Genomic DNA, 21,540 nt, shown 5'->3' on the forward strand with positions numbered 1-21,540 from the left:
GATAATATTAAAGGGGCATGAATCTTATGCAGTAATAGAAAAGCACAGTAAAAAAGCACTATTGAAACTGATTTGTGAGAAATGGTAGATAGCAACTTTGCAAAAAAAAAAAAAGGGGGGACCCCACCAACTGGGAGAACATTTTTGCACACAACACTAATGATAAAGGACTGATCACAAAAATCTGCAAAGAGCTGATGAGACTCAACAACAACAAAGAAAATAATCCCGTCAAAAAATGGGCAGAAGAGCTAAAAAGAAACTTCTCTGAAGAGGAAATGCAAATGGCCAACAGGCATATGAAAAAATGTTCAACATCACTTGTCATCAGGGAAATGCAAATCAAAACTACCATGAGATACCATCTTACACCAGTGAGAATGGCACATATTAAAAAAACTAGCAACAACAAATGTTGGCGAGGGTGTGGAGAAAAAGGAACTCTTCTGCACTGTTGGTGGGAGTGCAAACTGGTCCAACCACTATGGAGAGCTGTGTGAAGATTTCTGGACCTACTAAACATAGAGCTTCCATATGATCCAGCAATTCCACTCCTAGGTATTTACCCAAAGGACACAGAAACATCAATTCCAAAGAACACCTGCACCCCTATGTTTATAGCAGCACTATTTACAATAGCTAAGCTTTGGAAACAACCCAAATGCCCAAAAATAGACGACTGGATCAAGAAGATGTGGTACATATATACCATGGAATATTACTCAGCATTCAAAAAAGATAAACACATGCAATTTGCAGCAACATGGATGGCGCTGGAAGGGATCATGCTCAGCGAAATAAGCCAAAAAGAAAAAGAAAAATACCGGATGGTCTCACTCATAGCAGGAATCTAGAAAACTTAAATAAGGGACCAGGAAAATGAATAACTATAAGAAAGTGAAAATCAAAATCAACAAAAAACTATGAACCAGAGACACTTTTGGGGGGGTGGGGGGCGGGAGGGGAGGGATTGGGGTCAGAATGGGGGGTTTGCAATTGTATGGGGTAATATAAAAATAAAATTTATTATTTAAAAAAAAAAGGGGGGGCGGCGTTTGCTTTTCTCTTAGTTGACCTCAGTTATATGCAGCCTCTGAGAGTTGTACTGGTTTGGCTCTATTTCTGTGCATGGGAGGATATGGATTAGATTACTAATTGTCTTAGTAAGAAAATTCTGGAATTTTTTCCCCCTATAAATACTGTAACTATCTCTTTTAAAACTCTAGCATACTGATGAAGTTGGTAGGTAATAGTATTTTTTTAATAGATGGGTAATCTGAAGTATAGATGTTTCATACAGGACGTGACAAATTATAGGATGAAAATAAGAATCAAATACAGCTAAGTCTTATTGCTCTTCTTTTTAGTAGCTGAAAAATTACCACTTCAAAACAACTAAATCAACCCGAGAAAGTTTAAAAAGCAGTACGAACTCTTTTCTAGTAAGTTTAGAGTTGCCATGTTTATTCTTGTATTTTCAGACTTGAGTTCTTAAAGGACAGTAGATATTGTTAGTCTAATAAACCTAGATAGAGTTTGGAGAATCTCTTTTTTTATTCTACTTTTTTCCCCCAAAGCTACCAAAGTAACACATATTCTACTAATCAGTCTTACCAATGGGAGGCATTTAGGTGGGTACAATTTTGAGCAGGATGTAGAAGGCCTACATACTAATATCTGCTCACCCCCCTCTGTTGGTCTGTATGTTTCTTAGTTGTAAAAAAATGGATCAAGAAAGAGAAAAACTCTGGAATTCTGAGAGCTGCACTCTGGGCTTGGATACTTACAGATTGGGTCCTATCCAATTTTCTAAGAATAAATTTTAAAAAGTGTCCCATGGCAGTGCTTTTCAAAGTGTGAGTCAAAACCCAGTAATGGTTCACAAAATCAATTTGAAATGTCACAACTAGCATATTTTAGTAATAAAATAGGAATGGGAAGGAATGGAATAGAAGACACCAGAGATATGAGAATGGATCACAATTTTATTTCAAAGGTTTGTGGTAATGTGCTTTACTGGGTCATTTATATAAATTGTGTTTCTTAATAAAGGTCATGTTCAAAAGAGTTTGGACGTCACTTCCCCATAGCATTTTATCTGTCCCTGTACAGGTGCGAGTCATTTATTATCAGTTCATGTCTCATCTTCCTTACAAGCCTGCAAACTTCTTGAAGTAGGATTAATGTAGGGATTACTTTTCCTTAGTCACAGAGATTTCCTTAATACCTTCTGCACAATGGGTGCTAAGTAAACCTGCTTAAGATTTATTTTTTTATTTTGCTTCTAAGTAAACTTCTAAAACATACTTTCAAAGTTGTCAAGTGCTACGTGCAATTCTATTTTGTACAGCTAATATCATTTTTATGTGTAGGCTGGCATTAAACAAGCATTGCTGTTTAACCATCTTTTCCTTATCTTTAGGAACTGTGGTCCAACCATAGAGGAATTCAGTAGAAATGGGTTCTACCGAGGTTACTGTGAAGATTTGAATTTTTGTTTTTCAAAGAGCTGTCTCAGCTGCTGCTCAGTTGTGGCTTCTTTCTGCTGCATCAGCTCAGCTGTTCCTTTGGTCACTCCCCAGGCATCTGGCTTTGACATTGAAGGGTTGTATGGCCTGCCAGAGGCGATCCTAAGATTCTGCCAGTATTCCTTCCTGGCCCTGTGTTAACAAAACACACATTAGACTTTTCCCCTGAGTGTGGGTCCCCAGGCCACTGAGCTTGAGTATCTCCATGGAGCCATCTTTGGACTCTGAAAGTATATTCACTAATACACATTTGTTAATTTTGGGTAAAATTTTTCCTTCTCTAGAATCTGTAGGTCTAAAATTAACTTGAATTTCTAATGGTAAGATATGCATAGTGATCAAGACCTAAGAATTTAGAATAAGGATATTTTCTCTCCAGCCTATACTATCTTTCCATCCTCACTGGAACTGCCCAAATGAACCAGCTGAGGCCGCATTTGCTGCTCTTCTCCAAGCCCAGTATTGCTTCTGTAGCTCCCACTCTGTGGATCTTAACATCTTTCTCCTTTCTAATTCTATTGTCTCCTTTTACCTCAGTGCCTCAACATATTTGGAATCTAGTCTAGCAAAAGCTTCCTCAAAGGTGCCCCTGTCTCAAGGCTTATATAAAAATTTGCTAACTTGGGTCTTCCCTGGTGGTGCAGCGGTTGAGCGGTGGGCTGCAAAGCTGCCCGCAGCCTATGCCACGTGGTGTGACAGACCTCTCCTGCTGTGCCTGCTGTTCCCCTAAGCAATGTATTTCTTCGTCAGTCTGCCCGCTCTGGCTCTGGTGAGTTCTCTGACCCTCCCGCGCTTCTGGCTTCTGACTATACCCAGTGTTTGTATAAATAAAATAAATCAATCTTAAAAAAAAAAAAAATTTTGCTAACTTGCAAATATGACCTTGTCCTGGACCACTTGAGACCCTCTAGCATCCTCACTGCCTTGAAAGGAAGTCAGATAGTTCATTAGCACAATTAAAAGGCATCCTGCTATTCCTGACAGGTATCTTCTATCAAAGTCTGTCTCCATTATCCCCAAACTTCCAGTTTTTTTAACACATCATTCTTTTTTCTCTTCTCTTGTGCTTTTGTATAGCGTGTTCCCTTGTCTACCAATGTACTTCGTCCTTCAAAGTTCAGTTTCAGCATCTTAAAAAAATCTTAGAAATCCTTCACTAGCTACCACCCCTGTCTTTTATACCATGAGCCATTAGCTCAGACCCACAGCACCCATGCATATCTTTATCCTTGAACTTACTATATTAACTTGAACCTTGTTTATCTCTCTGCCTACTACACTGGCAAATCCTTGGGGACAGTGCTGTGTTTGTCTAGCTTGCTACCTCAGTGTCCACAATGTCTAACATAATTGTGCTCCATGTTGGAGAAACACTGGCACTGCTCTTTCTGTTTGGGGTACTCACCCTCCAGTCCCTTTTCTATCTTGTGGATGCCTGCTTAGTCCTTCAAAACCCAGCCAAAAAGCCCTTTCTTCTAAAATATTAATTAGGCAGAGGCAGTTACTCTCTTCATTGTTAACTTTTTAAAAATCCATGCCTCTACCAAAGCAGTAATCACAGTATCCCTTTACCTTTATCCCTTTATATATGTCTGTTTATTGCTCATCCCCACCAGTGCAATGTAAGCTCTGAGGGCAAAGACCTTTTCTATCTTAACACAATATTCCCAGTCTTAAGAATCATGCTTGGCATAGAACAGGCACTGAATTAATATTTGTTATACTTAAATCTTAACCAATTCATTCAATGTTAATATCCACCACATGATTGGTGCTTTCCTAGAGCAAGAAATCACATTTCATTGCAACTTACACAATTTATAATCTATATTCTTAAGGCCTTCTCCATAAATCACTTCGTAAGGCTGTTTTATAAACATCTCAGTGAGATGTTTAAGGAGAACAACTGATTCTTCGTTATCACACAGCAAATTAGCTGCACTCTTTATAATAACCTCACTTGAACTTGAAATATTCATAATCTAAATGAGTATGGTTTGGCACAATTGGTGTAAATTTTTTACCTGGCTCTAATCCAAGGTTTGGTATGCATGTCCAAACCACTTCCCCAGCTGCCATGCTTTTCTGAAGCTGGTGGCAAAAATCCCCTTTCAGGGGCCAGCTCCTCTGCAATGGCCCTGATGTGGTAGGGCTCAAATCCACAGCACCCCCCAATAAACCTGACACCCAGGTTGTAGGCCTCTCTGGCATATTTTTGAATATCCCATCGGGTTGCAACTCTGGGTTCCAGTCCTGTAAAATAAATTGCATTTTGTCTGAATTAATTTTTTAAAATATTTAAGATAAGCAGTTATAATAGATATGTAATTTCAATACATTAATTAAGTTGTGAATATTCAAATTTCAACTTTTATAAGCTATCAGCTTCTTTGTGTTTATCCTGCTTTAAATGTCATGAAAACTAGTTTCAATATGGTTCCCCATGGTTCCTGCCAACTGATGTTCTCACCTTCATGTACATTATATCAGGTTGGCAGTGAATATGGCAATAGGTAGGGTTTTGTGACTTTGGAGGCTTGGTCATAAAGGACATAATGGTTTCTGCCTTGTTCTCTCTTAGAAAACTCATTTAGGGGGAGGCCAGCTGCCATGATGTGAGAACACTTAAACATCACAACGTAAAGGCCAATGAGCTGAGTAACTGATGCCTCCAGTTAATAGACAGCAAGAAAGTGAAATTCCCAATAGCCAAATAAGAGAACATGGAAGGAAATCCCCTAACCTCCATCAGGTCTTCAGCTCCAACCCGTATCTGGGCTGTAAACCTCTTAAGACACCAGAACAAGAGTTAGCCAGCTATGCTGCTCCCAAATTCATGAACCAAAGAAACTATGAAATTTAAGTGTTTGTTATTTAATTTTTATTATTTACTAAGTTTTATAGTGATTTGTTCTACAGCATAAATTATACAAAATCTTTGCCATTCTCCTTCCATGGTTCTCCTAGAGTGATTATTTTTTAAATATCTTACTTCTCTGTGGGTTCCTATAGAATATAGGACATGGTAAAAGAAGCTGAGTTTGGAATAGGGGGCTGACCATGCTTTGGCCCTGCTGACCTCTTTGGTGTGATTTTCAAGGTAGACTCACCTTTATTTCCCAAACATGCTTTATCCTTCTGCCTAGACTGCAAGTTTTCCCTCAACTCATCTACTTGGTCTCTTCATTCAGATTTGCTATACAGTAACCCAGTGACGCTATCTTCCCCTAGCCCCAGATCCTGGAGTATCTGAGCAATGTTCATAATAGGCAAAAAGAATCTTGGAGATAACCTGCTCTAATATTCTTAATTTTTGGAAGAGAAAATTAAGATCTTGAGGAACTAAAGTATTTTGCTAAGGTCACACAAGTCAGCAGACCAAAGTCAGCTGGGACCAAAACCAATATCTTCACTGATTCTCATCTACGAGAGCATTTTGGGGGGGGGGGGGTGAAAGGTGGGGCAAACTACAAGTATGACTAATTGTCTATCTAGATGTTGATTCAAGTATTTTGCTTGTGGTCCTATCTTTTCCTTCTACTGCTATCTTATATTAGTGGGGTTTTGGCTGCAGGGAAGGAACCGGGGGCAAGAAATAAAGAGATATGGAGTCATTTCTTTACTATGATAAAATATTATGGCTATAGATTTGAAATTTATCAAACATGAAGACATTGAGACAATTTATAAAACATCTGTCTTACCAAAGGGGAATTCCGGAAGATCAATAAATCCCTGTTTGCTGCAGTCAGGGGTGTGGTAGGCCAAGGGCTGAGCCATCAGGTGGGCTTTCAACCTGGCAGCCTCCAAGCCTTCTTTCATGAGCTTCACTGTTTGCAAACTAATTGTGGGGTCAAAGTGGCAGTTCACACCAATGATGGAAGCTCCTGCAAATAGGAAGAACATTTTCGCTTTAGGGAGTCACCAGAAACCAGTAGACTTAACTCTCGTCTCCATTAGGGAGGTTTTATTTATAACAGTGAACTGGAAGTACAGTATTTGGTCCTTGGTCCCTTAAAACCTATCTTACCCTTGAGCAAGAATGATTACTAACAGGCAGCAAGTGCTTTCTGTGAAAAGTGCTTTGAAGAGTCTGGTATAATTGAAGTGTCATTTATGCACACTTGACTGTCCATCTTTTTTATTAAAAAAATCATTATTAGAGTTTTTTTAACTTCAAGTTTTAGTAGTCAATTTTTCAATCTTTGACATTATATTGCAAGCACACTAATTTTTCAATACTCCCAGCTGCTAGATTGTACCTGTGGTTACCATACCACTCATTGGAGGAATAAATCAATGTTCCCTTTCATTAGGTCAATTTAATAATATACTTTCTTGGGCGCAACAGCAGAATGTAATTTAGGAAAGTTTTTCTGTAACATGTTTTCTGGAGGAATTTTGTGTTTGGGGTTTGTAATTAGGAAAAAAACTCAAAAGCCCTTTGACTCTAGCTAATAGAAGTGGCTAACAGTCTATTATTCATTTTGACAAGCTTCTCAGTTACATTTTCACCTCCCCAGACTCACAACTATATGGGATTGTTGCAAAGATTTTTTTTCTGTAAAATTTGTTGTTTGTCCTTATTAAATCAAACAACAAATTTTACCAAAAAACTTTATATTCTTTATGTTCTTAATCACTTCTGGACCAAACAGTTGATTATTGCAATCATTGTACTAATTTTTGAGGTTTCTTTCTCCAGAAGATATAAGGAGACAGTATGACCAGAATACTTACAATCCATCCTGTCAAGATAGAAGGAATTCCCAAATAGAACTTTTCTTTCTTTATTCTTGTGGTTATATACACACAACATATATATGTATATGTACACCCTTATTTATATATATTTGATATTTGTATGCAGTTTAATTCAATTTTGTTGCAATAATCACTATTTCCAGAACTTTTGTCACTCCAGAGAGAAACCCTGTGCCTATTAAGCACTAACTCCCTATTCCCTTTCCTCTAGTCCCTGGTAATGCATTTTCTGTCTTTGTTGATTTGCTTGTTCTACGTAAGTGAAATAATACAAGACTTGTTCTTTTGTGACTGACCTATTTCACTTAGTATCATGTTTTCAAGGTTCACCCTATTTAGAGCATGTATCAGAACTTCATTCCTTTATTCAGTTTATGGGTGTTCCCTTGTATGGACACATCCCATTTGTCTATTCATTCATCATCTGGACACTTGGATTGTTTCCATTTCAACTATGATTTTTTTTTGATGGCTCATGGCCTAAAATTTTGTAGTTGTATATAAAAATACCAAGAATAGGACAGAAGAGATTCTGTCTATAATGAGAGTAACATCAACATCCAGATTCTAGGAGCCACAGAGCTGATGTTACAAACCATGACATCTTTAGTTCTCAGTAGGCTGGGTTTACAGTTTGCTCTTCATGCATGCTCTGGTCAGGCCTCATTCCCCATCGTTCCTCTATATAAACTTTTGTAAAGGGCACCAATGATCTCAATCCTACCAAATCCAGTAGTAGATTCTCTGTTTTAATCTTACTCAACATCTCAGCAGCATTTAACCCTGAACCCATTCTCTCCTTCATCAACACCCCCTTATTGGCATCTGATAACTTTTATAATTTTGAGTGTTGCTTCTGGCTCCCAGGCTGCTTTTTTTTTTATTGCATGCTGATCTCTCACCAAGGCTGACCCCCTCAATCCCACAGTGTCCCTGGATTCCACCAAGCCATCTTCCCTTTTTCATTAATATTTCCTTTTCAGTCCCAGAGCTTTCAGTACCATCTGTATCTAGAACTCTCCCAAACTTCTCTAACTCTGACCTTTCATTTAAGTTCCAGACTTGTATATTCAACAGCTTACTTTACATTTCATTTGGATCTTGACTACTTTTTCTTTCTCTCCTTCTTCCTTTTTTTTTTTTTTTTTGCATGCTCTGTTGCCCAAGTTTCTCCTTCCTTACTTGGTATGATTACATTAATGAATTAATCATATGTTCTCTGTTTATTGGATGTTAATTAGGTATAAAAGTCCTTATAAGAGATTATAGAGAAATATAAAAATCGGACATAGTCCTATCCATAGATTGGATGCAGGCCAAGAATCCCTGCCAATTAACATGGGAATGATGAAGGCTTCCTTTGATACTTTTAAAACAACTTAACTTGCTTTTCCTCCCATTGTTATATTTTCAGTCCAAAATTAGGGTTCTACAACTTCACTCCTAAATCTAAATAATTGTTTTTATTAATGATAAATATGAAGGAACTTTCATGACATATCAAGAGTTGGATAAATATCAGAAATTAAACAAATAACCAATCAAAATCTCTCTATACCACAGAGCAAGTCAGACTCTCTGACACTGTGCTATTCGTTGGCATCAAAATGAGGCAGCTTTGAAAACAGTTTGCAAGTTTTCCCTAATTGAAATGAAACCCAATATCAAGAAAGAAAACTATATAAAAAGATAAATTAGGTGGGCAGTATTTCATATCAAAGAGTTTCTTGATTTATTACACCCATTACAAAAAGGCAAAGCATACCAGTAATTTATGAGACTGAAAAAACTTTGGCAAAGAGGGCAACTAACTTAAAAACTATTAAAGTTTAAAGACTTCTTGACATAAATTTAAAACAAACACATTTTTTCCTAATCCTCTTTTAGATTTACCAAATTTCTTCTCATTTTAAGGTGTCAAACCTCCAGCATAAGTCTACTTCACCCTTTCAAATGGCTGGCATTTATATGTTTTAAACATTTTTTGCTTTGGGACTCAATAATAGTATCATTATAATCCTCAAAAGATAAATGAATGGTTTCCTTTTTAACAAAAGTAGTACATACTGGTTTGTGGGTGGACATGCATTTGTGTATTATTTTAAAAACCTCTCTAATTGCAAACCAATCAAAATCCGTCATCACCTGCTTTAACCAGGCGAACTGCACACTCGCCAGGGGGCACTCCATGCAGGTCTCCCTCTGGGCCGATGCACATGGTCGCTGCCACTGGTTTCCCAGATGATTTCAAGGCTTCAACTGCCCACACAGCTTCTTCAACATGTTCAAAATACTGAAATAAGACAAAGGCAATGTGCTTTTAAACTTGTTTCTCCCCAAATAATTTGAAAACTCATTCTATTCCTAATTTATCAGCAGATGAGCACTTTTCAAACTCTGAGTTGTGATACACAACATTTTTGAAACAGAATAGAATGGTGATTTCTATCTGACTTGCAGTTAGAAGGCTCAAAGATCCACTGTGCTAGATTAAATCAAATTTAGTAAAAGTTCTAACTTGTAAGAGAGAGTTCAAAAGTAAACATTACTCTTATTAGTCAAGTTTAGCACCTAGTTTCACGTGGTTTTCATAAACTTCAAAGCAGAGAAAGTGTAAAGTGTAATTTTCTTTGGTAATATCTTTGTTTACCTCAGCAATCAAGAAGTCCACGTTCTTCTTCATAAAGACCTCTAATTGTTGCTGAAATACTTTTTTAACTTCAGTTTCACTCTTGCAGCTAAGATACGAAGGTGTCTGACTCACTCCTCCTGCCACCAAAGCATCTCCCTCATCAGCCACTTGTCGGGCAATGTCGCAAGCAGCTTCATTGACTTTCTGCCCCTAAAATGGTTGAATATAGAAAATATCTACATTTTCATGTGAAAGTAAAACAAACTTATTACTCAAATGCCCATATTTCCATTGTGTGATTCCAGAGGTGATTTTATTCCAGAAAATACAGAGATGGAATAGTTCAGTGTTTACCAAGGTCAGCAATTAGCAATAACACTAATAATAGTGATGAAAGAAATACATCTCATAATTGTGGTATCTAGGATATTACATTAAACCAAAGATCCGTGAGAGGGTAAGGGTCTTGCATAAAAGGATCCGGCACCTGCCAATTCCTAAGCTGCACTTAGAAGAATACCTAGCAAACAGTGGCAATGATAATAATTCACTTTTATGATTAATTAGAATTAAATTCAATTCAAATGATTACAGAATTTTTGTTATTTTATGATTATGTATTTTCTCAATTGACAGACAAAAGTATCACAAATAAGATATTGTTTAATTAGGCCTTAAAAACTGACACTTACCCTAATTAAAAAAATAAAACCAATGCTGTAACTCCCATAAACTTGTAGAAATTAAGAACTCCCTTTTCATTTTACTTTTTTTTTAAGATTTATTTATTTATGCATACAAGAACTAGAGGACAGGCCAGAGGTGTGGGAGTGAGAGGATTCACCAGAGACAGAGTGGGAAACAGAACAGGCAGATCAATTGAAATACACTGCTGAGGGAAGCAGTGGGTGAGTCAGGAGAGGTTTGCTGTGCCATGTGGGTAGCTCCATGGCCGGGGATCGAATTCGTGCTGCAGTGGCTGTGTACAGCTTCATAGGTTGTCTCTCAACCCCTTGCACTTAACCCCTTTTCATTTTAGAGATGAAGAAGTTGCCAAGCTGATAAGTAAATGTAGTTTCACATAGTTTCTTGTAGTAAGTAGGGAAAGATTCCAGGTTCATAATTCCTTGAACTTATACCTTGCCCCTACTCTATGTCATATTTTAAAACTATAATATTGGCAAGGATGTGGAGAAAAAGAAAATTTCATGCATTGTTGCTAGGAATGTAAATTTGTATAGCCACTCTGGAAAACAGTATGGAGATTCCTCATAAAATTAAAAGTAGCTCTATCATTTGACCTATCAACTCAACTTCTGGGTATTTACCTAAAGAATAGAAAAACAGGGCCTCCCCTGGTGGCGCAGGCGGTAGAGTACTGCGCTGTAAAGCTGTCTGCAGTCTCTGCAATGCCGGTTTGATGCTGGCCGGCCAGCGAGCAGACCTCTTCTGTCTCGCCCACTGCTTGCCTGTACCCCGGTTTTTGTATAAATAAATAAATCTTTAAAAAAAATAGAAAAACACCAATTTGAAAAGATGTGTGCATTCCTATGTTCATTGCACTTATTCAAAATAGCCCAAAAACGGAAATGACTCAAGTGCCTGGTAATGACAGATGAATGAATAGAAAAGATGTGATATATATACAAAACAGAATACTACTCAGCCATAAAAAGATGAAATTTTTCTATTTGCAACAACATGGATGGATCTTAATGGGATTATGCCTAAGTGAAATCAATCAAAAGGAGAAAAAGAAATACCAAATATGCTTTGTTAACAATAAAGGGAAAAATGAACAAACAAGACAAAACAAACACTGACTCTGAGAACAGATTAGTCGTTGCCAGAGGAGAAGATTATAGGGGCAGGAATAGTTAGAAGGGATCGATTAGTTGTTGGTGGATGTGATGGGAAATTTGGTAGTGGTGTGGCATGATATATGCAGTTGCTGATGTAAGAAATTGTACCCGTACATTGTTGAGTAACTCAACTAAATTCACTCAAGTAAAATTTTTTAATCAACTATAAGATCATAAGAATTTGTAAAGATGTTCAGTCAGTAACAGTCAAGAGACTGGGAAAATCATTAATTTGGTTCTAATTTGATCTGTTTCATCAAATGTCTTTCTGTTAATTCAGAGGCTCCAGCTAAAACCTGAGTGTTATCCACACATATATCGTTTCTGTATTATTTAAGACAAAACCAAACTCTGAAGAATCTCAACAGTTTTCTCTATGAAAACTTTTGCGATGATAACTATGTCCACTATGCCCTCATAAAAGTTCCATGTATGGTTTTACTCACTGATATCTTCTCAGCAACATAGTTTCCTCTGTTTTCCAGCTTGTCTTCACTGGCATAAAATGTGAAGGTCTGCATGACATTCGATCCAGCTCTGAGGAACTCTCGATGAAGTTGGCGAACTTGAGAAAGGAATGAGTAAAGGTATTAATTTCTATCAGTTTACTGACCCATATTTTCAAAAGGCTCTAAATGAAGAAATATGAAAGCATCTCCTTAAAATTAAAAATGTTGTTTGGCATTTGTGCATCTTGAAAGCTAATGAGAAGTGGGTTTGGGGTCTCTTGCCAGATAAAAGAGCTTATTTCTACCATGGATGTGAGGCAAAGGGAGGAAGGAGATCTCACAGAAAAGTAATCGTTTTGGCATTTTTGCTGAGCAGAGAAGGTGGGGATGGGAACTCCCTATGATGACTACCTGAGCAGAGATAAGGAGAAAGGAACTGGCGTGGCAAGGAGGATGGCAAGTAGTCTGGAGGGCTGGAATTGAGGGTATGTTGAAGATATGCTGAAGGTGAAAGTGAAGGTGAAGGTGAAATCAGAATGGTGAGCAGACAAAATACGAAAGGACTAGCATGTCTTCCCAAGAAGCCTGGGCTCCAGGTTACATGTAGCAGGGAAATAGCAACAGTTTGTAAGCAACAGGGTGTGTGATTGGCTGTGTGTTTGAAAGATAATTCTAGTAACAGAGTGGAAGAAGAATAATGTGAGCAAGGATCCCAAGCACTGGTCCAGTAATGAATGCCAAGTGGCAAAACTTTCACTGGTTGGAAGAAATATAGTGGGACTCTCCCACCCCCTATTTCCTATATAGCCACTTGTATCCACTTTAAAGAAGGTCATTTGCTCCAAAATAGTGGTCCTAAACCTTGGGCATCCATTAGAAACCAAGAAGGCAGTGACCCAAAAAGGTGAAAACAGCTCCTTGCTTGTTATCATTTTGATTACTCTGTTATGCTTCTTAAAACTGCAGTGTTTCTCAAAGTATGACCCAATTTAGATTCACCAAGAAGGAGTTACTACAACTTCAGATTCCCCAAGACTCTCCAGGTCCAGCAAACCTGATTCCACCATGTGCAAACATCACAACTTTTGACATTAACTTTATTGGGAGAATTAAATATGGTAATTTCTGGATACTCTTTACATTTCCGTTTTATGTTTTTTTATATGAGTCCTAGAGTCTTTGTCCTCTAACCACGAATAGGGTGTGACTGGTCTCTACAACAGTGACATAACCTATTCTAATTAATTATATTCATTTTATGACTTTAAACTCTTCATTATACTTATTTTATTTTATCATCATAGAAGCTAATTAGCTAAATGCAACCAAGATATGTGTGTGTGTATTCTAGCTATAAATATCCATAGTATAGTTAAATAGTTACCCGTGTAAATTTACCTGAAAAACGCAAGTGTTAGGAATTCCACAGAGAACTCTAAGAGGTCAAATAAAACTTTTCAGTATTTCTTCAGTGGAATAATAAATTTATCACAGAATCACTTGGGGACAAAACATGATCAGAACCACTGTGAGGATGTTTGTAATTGTATCCCAATTAGACTAGGTAGTCATAGTCCTTGAGGCAAAAAAAAAAAAAAAAAAAAAAAAGTGCTTGATTATGAGGGAGGAAGACTGCTTCAGACCTTACTGAGAGTGTTACATAATTTGTAGCACAGAGCACTATTAACTTTAATAAGTCCCCCAAATTCTGGATTCCAGGATATATTTGACTGCAAATGGTTTGGGATACGGTTTGTGTAGCTGGAGTGAAACCTTCCTTTTCTTACTGCTCCCAGCATTAAAAAGTCAACCTGGGCTCCAGTCCCACAAAAACATTTCGGGTGCAGGCCAGCTTGCAGGGAAACTTTTCAGGGTTCAGATTAATTCTAGTTATCTTTCAGTCTAAATTAGAAAGTCACTTGTAGATACAAATTTATTTGCATAAAATAGCATGAAGGCTGACCATCCCTCTCATTTGGAGCAGGAATGTTTTAAACACTTTTCACTGCCCCAAAAGGCTAAATACTTCCACTACCTCATAAGGATGTTCTTGTGCAGATACATTACAGAAGATTTCTGATGCATCCCTGTAGTCCACTGTGGGTGACAGAATTTAAACCAGACACTGGCAGGGTGGAATATATGGGATTTCAGTCTGTAGAAGCCAGGGTTAAATCTAATGACTCAGTATCACGGAGTTTTCATTAATTCTTGAAAAGCATGGAACATGCATAAGAAAAAGTAGAGCAAATGCTTAGCACACCTAAATGAGTTCAAAATACTCAAGACCCAGATGGTGAAGAGATGAAACATGGTGTTTCTTCATTAATAAAATAAAAGAAAATACTTTCTTTTGAACTCCTCTAATGTTTACTTTTAAAAAATGGTGACTTATAAAGTTGAAACTTGTAGTTTAAATAATAGTCTTATTTGGTTTATATAGCAGAGATTGGGCAAAGATAGTTTATTGTTAAAATCCATCTGCCCCAAGAAACATTTTATGCTGAGTTTAATACAGCAAGTGAACCTTAAGAAACAAACAATAGAAATATTTAAAATCCTCAGTCAATTAATGGAATAATAATTATTCCATTCTGTTCCTTAAAGCCCTTTAATGCAATGCTTCTCAAAATGTGATTCACCTTATAGTCACTTTGGTACAATTATAAACATGCAGGTTTCTAGACCCCTTTTGAGATTTGAGGACCTAAATCTCTAAGTGGGATCTGAGTTTAACAAACTCAGTTGATGAAATTAAAATTTGAGAACAATTATTGTTTTGGTTCCCCAAGCCTACTGATTTCATTTTTTTAAGGGTAAACAGTATTATTTCTACTTTTATTTGGAAATATAAATTGTATACATTTGCTGGGTTTCACAGTGCAAAGGCTATTATATTTTGGATACTGTGTAGGGATTAGGTGAACATGTTTATCTAGCCATAGATTTATATGACCAAGAATACTATCAAGAGAATAAACTCAACCAAGTTAACAATAACAATAGTTAAAACAATGTTTAACATGCACCAGATACTACTTTAAACAGACACTATTTTAAACACTATAACTTATTTAATCTTCATAGTAACCTTTTGAGGTAGATATCAATATTATTTCAGTTTTGTAGAAGAGGAAACTGAATCCCTGAGAAGCTAAGTTAATTTCCCCAATACCATGCAGCTTAGCAACTATGTCAGGGTTTCTTACTCTAGATCCTGAGTCTTTATGCTTAATTTCAAAGTTCAATTTATGTGCTTAGTTTTCATCCTTTATTACTGAGTTCATAAAAATATACTCTTCTTCAATAAACATAAAAAACCTACTTTATCTTGATAATATTCACAAGAATGTCCTTGAAAGATTCAACTTCTTTCAATTTGTTGGCTGCCAGCTGAGATTCTCCCTAGGCCAAAGGGAGCTTTCCTTCCCTGGGATTGGGAGGGCTGACAGCTTGTTTGGTGCTTGGTCTATTGGTAGGGGGAGAACACAAAGGCCCAGTCCTCTTGACTCAGTTTGGGACAGCTCTGAAAAACCTGTACAACTCCAGAACACCCTGAGGGTTAGCAGAGATCTCTGTTCAAATTGCTTCAAAAGATTGGTCTGCAGAGCCATGGGGCCAGGTTTTATTGTGACTGCTTAGCCATACACACATCACCATGACTCTCCATCTGTGAGAAAGACAGACTACAGTGGTAGGAAACAAAAAAAGAATGTGAAAGACTACTCTCAGAAATGGATGGTCAAGTAGGCTCAAGGCCTGATTGACAAAACCACTGCTGCATTTCAACAGGGAAAGATTTCTTCTACCCCATTCCCTGCTCCTCTTCCTGCAGATACCATGTCCCTCCATTCTCCTGGATCCTCCTGGCCTTGACATGATGCCAGGATCTGATATAAGGGGGCCTTCCCATGATGTCAACAATGGGCTCTCCTGCTCTTAGGATGATGCCTTGGAACCAGCTCCTGCAATAAGGTGCCTATGAGCAGCCACATGTCAATGATGCCTGGGCCCCCAAAGGTGAAACTCTCCATGCATCTCAATACTGAGAGTATTGGTGAATTGAGGTGGGGAGTTCTACAGAGAGTGAGTAGAAAAGATAGGAAGTGGTAGTCAGGAGTGAGATTTCAGATGTGTTTGAGATTTCAGACTGTTATTGGTGATAGCAGGGTGTAAGAGTGGGTTGCTGAGGTGAGGGTGGAGGAAAAGCTCCCTGGAAATGAGGAGATCAGGCATTGACAGAAAGAGAATGGGATAGATCACTAGATGGAGAATGAAATCACCTATAGAGGTGAGGGAGGGCAGAGAGAAAGGCAGTGAGCCAGGTCAAAGCTCATCTAGAGGGGCAGGGATGAAGGGGTGACAGCAACCAGGAGAACCATTGTGCTTATCTAACATTGAATCTACTTAAACACTAGTATAGCACCTAGTAGGCAATAATAAATATTAGGAAAATGTGGCATGAATGTCAATGTTGGATATTAGGCTCCAGACTTGGGTTGACATAGTGCTTTTTGATGAGAACCTAGAATAGAACTTTGCACCAACCAGCTTCTGGGTGTTCCACAGCAGCTTCTGGGGTCCATGGGCCCGCCTTCACATAGCCCCTCTTCTCCAGGGCAAAGACAAACCCTCCATCTCCAATCACAACCTCTCCAGAGTTTAAACGTTCTAGGATGCCCTAAAATGACAGAAGGGGCAGGGGGAGAAAAGGAGCTGCTTGAGTTTTTCAAGGCAATTATCTTTTTTTTTAGTATTTTTGCTATCATTTTGCTCAGAAGCATGATTTCTTTAGAATTCTCATTCTAAAGAATGAGATGTGGGTGTATTTTAAACATAAATCTGTTACTGTCAGCAAACAACCCAAATGCTCATGTAATGAAGATTTTTGTGTACATGTGCCAGGGGCAGGGCTCATTAAAGATTCTTTGAAGAATATTGTGGGAGGATGGTATATCTAAAGAAATACCAATAGGGAATTAAATGAGAGGGGGTTTTTGGTAAAGCCTCAAATGAATATCTAAGCACACATTCACATGAAGGCTAGTCTTTCTTTTTACTCTGTCCATCAACCAAAGAGAGGATTAAAATTGATAATGAAGTTGAAGGGGATATATAAAGCTATAAGGCGTTTTACAAACTAAAAGTCAGCAGACACTTCATAAAGATGGAAGGAAAAGAATACTACCACAAGGATTTCTCTCTTTGGTGTTAACATTCAGTTTCTACAACAACAGGAGATAGGTTACACTGTTTAGGAGATTATGAGTATCCACATTTTGTTCTCGACAAGTGCCAGATGACAAGAACAGGGTAGAGTATTTAAGTGTATATACAAATGTATGTGTGCATATATGTATATATATAGATATATATACATATATGTATGTATGTATGTATGTGTGTATATATATATATATATATATATATATATATATACTTGCAAACTGATTTCTAGCGTAGTCCCCATATCTGTTCTATTTACAATATTATACAATAACTACCCTGGTGTTAATGTTCAAAAGATACATTTTAAATTTAATATTTTTTTTAAAGGAGGAAACTCCTGCCTCTTTTTTTTTTTTTTTAAGATTTATTTATTTATTTATACAAGCACTGGGTATAGTGAGAAGTGTGGGAGGGTGAGAGAACTCACCAGAGCCAGAGCAGGGAACAGAACAGGCAGACTGACGAAACACACTGCTGAGGGGAGCAGCGGGCATGACAGGAGAGGTCTGTCGTGCCATGTGGGACCCTCGCCGGTGGCCAGGGATCGAACCAGAGCTGCAGAGGCTGCAGGCAGCTTCACAGCCCAGCGCTCAACCAGGGGAGGCCCTTAAATTTAATATTTTTAAAGAGCTTTGTGGATTAGAAAGTGTAACCATATTTTTTTTTAATTCCAAAGAATCACAGAATTTAAAAATAAAAGTTACCCTAATTCAACTTGGGTCATTCTGATTTTACAGTTGTAGAATTAAGGCCCAAAGTCAAAAGTAATTTACACAAGTTCTCAGGTGGGGAGTATAGGGCCTCCTGACTCAATACCTTACGTAGTATATAGATGTGGTTTTAAGTGGTGATGAAGAGGTAGAAAAGGCTTGCAAAGACTGTCATTACTTGGAATGTACTTACCATGTTCTATTTATTATGATGAATGACTGCATCTGTTTTGTCACATAAGGGTTACATAAATCTGTGAGAGGCATTCATGGGACTTTGCATCCTAAGTCCTTGACACTTGCTAGAGCCATCCTCATTTTAATCTTTTCCCTTCCTCTGACCCGCTCTATGCCTTTGATCAGCTGGTGCCCAAAGAGGAGAAAACAAGTGATTTTTTCCACTTACAGCAGCAAAATAGTATTATGCTATATGTTCTTTTTTTTTTTTTTTTTAAGATTTGTTCATTTTTATACAAGAGCTGGGGTACAAGGCCAGAGGCGCGGAAGGGTGAGAGGATTCACCAGAGACAGAGCAGGGGGCAGAACAGGCAGATGACCGAAATACACTGCTGAGGGGAGCAGCAGGCGAGATGGGAGAGGTCTGCAGTGCCATTCCCTGGTCGGCCGGGAATCGAACCCGCGCTGCAGAGGCTGCGGACAGCGCTGTGCTCAACCCATTGCTCCACTGGGGAGGCCCTATGCTATATGTTTTTGAGTATCCCTTCCAGAAAAATTTTAAGTTGGAAGTTCATGAGGTAACAACTCCAAAACAGCTACAAATATATTTGAAATCAAAGTAATCTATCACTATTACAGTGTGTAAATGCCACATCTTAAGTCTAGCACTTTGATCACTGTGACTCAATTAATACAAATAGATATACTACTCAGTGCAGTTATATCAAAACTATGAATGAATCAAATAAATGATATATTACTAGCTACTAACTTTGATTCATAGAGCTGGCACTGAGGAGAAAAAGCACAAGCCCTCACAGTCTTACACCCCAGAGATACCATGTCCTGACTTCATCTGCCTCTTCTCCTCGCCATGGATGCCTCTGTCCATCAGGCCTGGGGCTGGGCGCTTTGACAAGAGTCACATTTATTCCCTCCTCCCTCAGTCCCTCTCTTCCCACTGGCGCACTGTAGTCCCACGTCAGTCCCTCAGTGAGTGACTGCATGTCTCTATCCTTCCGTCCATCCATCCATCTCTCAAACTAGTCAAAAACTGAAAGTCTGGACTGTAACATTCATCCCACAAAGGGAAGGGAGGGGCTTATTGTTAATTGGGTGCTGGAGCTGCTAAGTTTTTGCTTTTTAAATCTTACTAACAATCCTTAATATCTTACGGCAACTGTGCCCATTTTTCTTACATTGTCTTTTCGATGTCCGCTTGGTGCATTTTCTGTGATAGCTAGACCCAAACGAAGGACGGATGGAGACTTACCATAATCCAACCAACGCTTGAGCCTTGTGGCTTCCGAGGTGTGGCAAGCGCTGCTAGAACTCGGCAGAGGCGGCCCTGAGGCCGCGGCGGGAAACGGTCGGATCCTGCCCGCGCGACCTCGGAGCCCTGGGCACCGCTGGGCGTAGAGGGGCGCACGCGGTGGCGCCCACAGGGAGGGCTGGGGTTCGACACTGGCGCACTCCCGCCCGCCGCCTTGCGGGAGGGAAGATGCTCGTAGGAGCGGCATCTTTGGAGAGAGTGCTCTGGTCTTGGGGATGCGAGACTTAGAAAATGTTGGGAGTTGAGTCAGAGGTCACATAGGTCTAGGGAGTGCTCTGTATGTGGGGCATGAGTTGGGAGAGGCTCAGGCGCGTTTGGGTCCTGCAGGAGTTTCCTTCTGGTCTCAGCCTGGCTACTGTGACCCTCTGCACTCTCCGAAGGCTGGGATGAGAGACCAGTGGGTGGCGACCTAAAAGTATTGACCGGGATGAAGAATTCGGGTTTCCTGAAGACTCACCTTTTTGGCCTTTTTGCCCCCAGGGGGTGCCATCTTCGTGGTTTACGCACAGGTACTTGCGCGGATGCGGACAGAAATGAAGCAAGCGTTTCCCCCAGTGAAGCGATGAGCTGCTGGGAGCCTGAGGCCGGACTCTTTATATTCGCTGCTGTGTGCGGGGTGGGTTTCTCCAACCTTGGCGCTGTCCAACACGGTCCTCTGGCAGGAACACGCCCACAAACCTTTTATTGAATAGGCCTGCGGAGGATCGTTGGGAACCTGCCATTCGGAGGTGATGACCAAGATTGTTCTCCCAAATAAATGGGTGAAAACATCCAGAAGTAAAACAAGGTCCCTCTTTGCACCTCTCAGGTCCGCGACCCAGATTTACCTCTCCCTTGTCTGGGATCATGCACCATTACTTAATTTACGGGAGGAGGCCCTAGTAATTCCATTCAATAGCAAATATTTGTTAAAGGCCAAGGGTAAGATTATTGAGTGTGGGGGCAATGCCCCAGAACATCAGCCTAAAGTGTGATCTCCTGTGTGATATACATCCTGTGGTTCTGTCATGGAGCACAGATATCATTTATAGAATGGTCCCATACTTATCATGAATTAGTGGGGTATGTTCAAAAGTACTGAATCCTCTCATCCCCAGCACCTCTGGCCTACATCCCAGTTCTTCTATGCATAAATAAATAAATATTTTTAAAAAAAACCACCAAAAGGACCTTCTCCCCTTATATCCAAACATAGTTTGCAGTTTCTAATAATACCGTTGTTTCTAATAAGGATATTGCAATATTTAACAAGGACAGACATTTATGTATGACAGTGAAGATATACTTTCAAGACTTCATATTCAGCATAAAAACTATGTATAAAACATGTAGGCATTACTAAAATTGGAAAGAAATAATTAGCAATGTTAACAATAGTTATCTGTTGATGGGGAACTATAGGTTGTTTTTATTTTATTCATTGTTTTACTGTATTTTTCTAAAATATTTTAATGAGAACACATTGCTTAAAACTAATAAAAACATTAATTTAAAAATTTACAACACACAGTAAATAACCTAGAGAACAATGAAAAAGTCTGAAATAGAATTCATAGCCTTTCTTCCCCAAATAAAAACACGCTTGGAAATTTTGTATGTGAAACAAACTTTATTTCAACATATGCAAAGGAGGAAATTACTGCAGTAAGTGATGAATTAATACAAATTTAGTTGCTAACATGATGTGCACTTGAGATGCAACTGAAGAGTCCTTTAGTTTATTTATAACTGTCAAGTTTAAAATGAAATGATGATAAATTATATTATAAATCAAATAATCTAATATTTCACCTACCCGCAAGAATGAGGTAATGAGGTAATGTTATCTTTCACAGTCCCTGAATTTTCTACCATTA

The 21,540-nt window shown here is 38.6% G+C and overlaps 1 protein-coding gene across 1 annotated transcript; it reads right to left on the reverse strand.

The window, feature by feature from the left end:
* Positions 1 to 2,377: 2,377 nt before the first annotated feature.
* BHMT (betaine--homocysteine S-methyltransferase) lies at positions 2,378 to 20,174 on the reverse strand (the record flags this gene model as incomplete). The annotated part of the gene is made up of 8 exons (XM_084233176.1): positions 2,378 to 2,660; positions 4,553 to 4,781; positions 6,233 to 6,415; positions 9,438 to 9,585; positions 9,943 to 10,134; positions 12,233 to 12,351; positions 16,784 to 16,916; positions 20,142 to 20,174. 8 exons carry the CDS (start codon positions 20,172 to 20,174, stop codon positions 2,474 to 2,476), a joined length of 1,224 nt encoding a protein of 407 aa, XP_084089302.1. The 3' UTR covers positions 2,378 to 2,473.
* Positions 20,175 to 21,540: the final 1,366 nt, after the last annotated feature.

Source organism: Talpa europaea (genome assembly GCF_964194135.1).
Source record: "Talpa europaea genome assembly, chromosome: 5".
In the NCBI taxonomy this organism is placed as follows: Eukaryota; Metazoa; Chordata; class Mammalia; order Eulipotyphla; family Talpidae; genus Talpa; species Talpa europaea.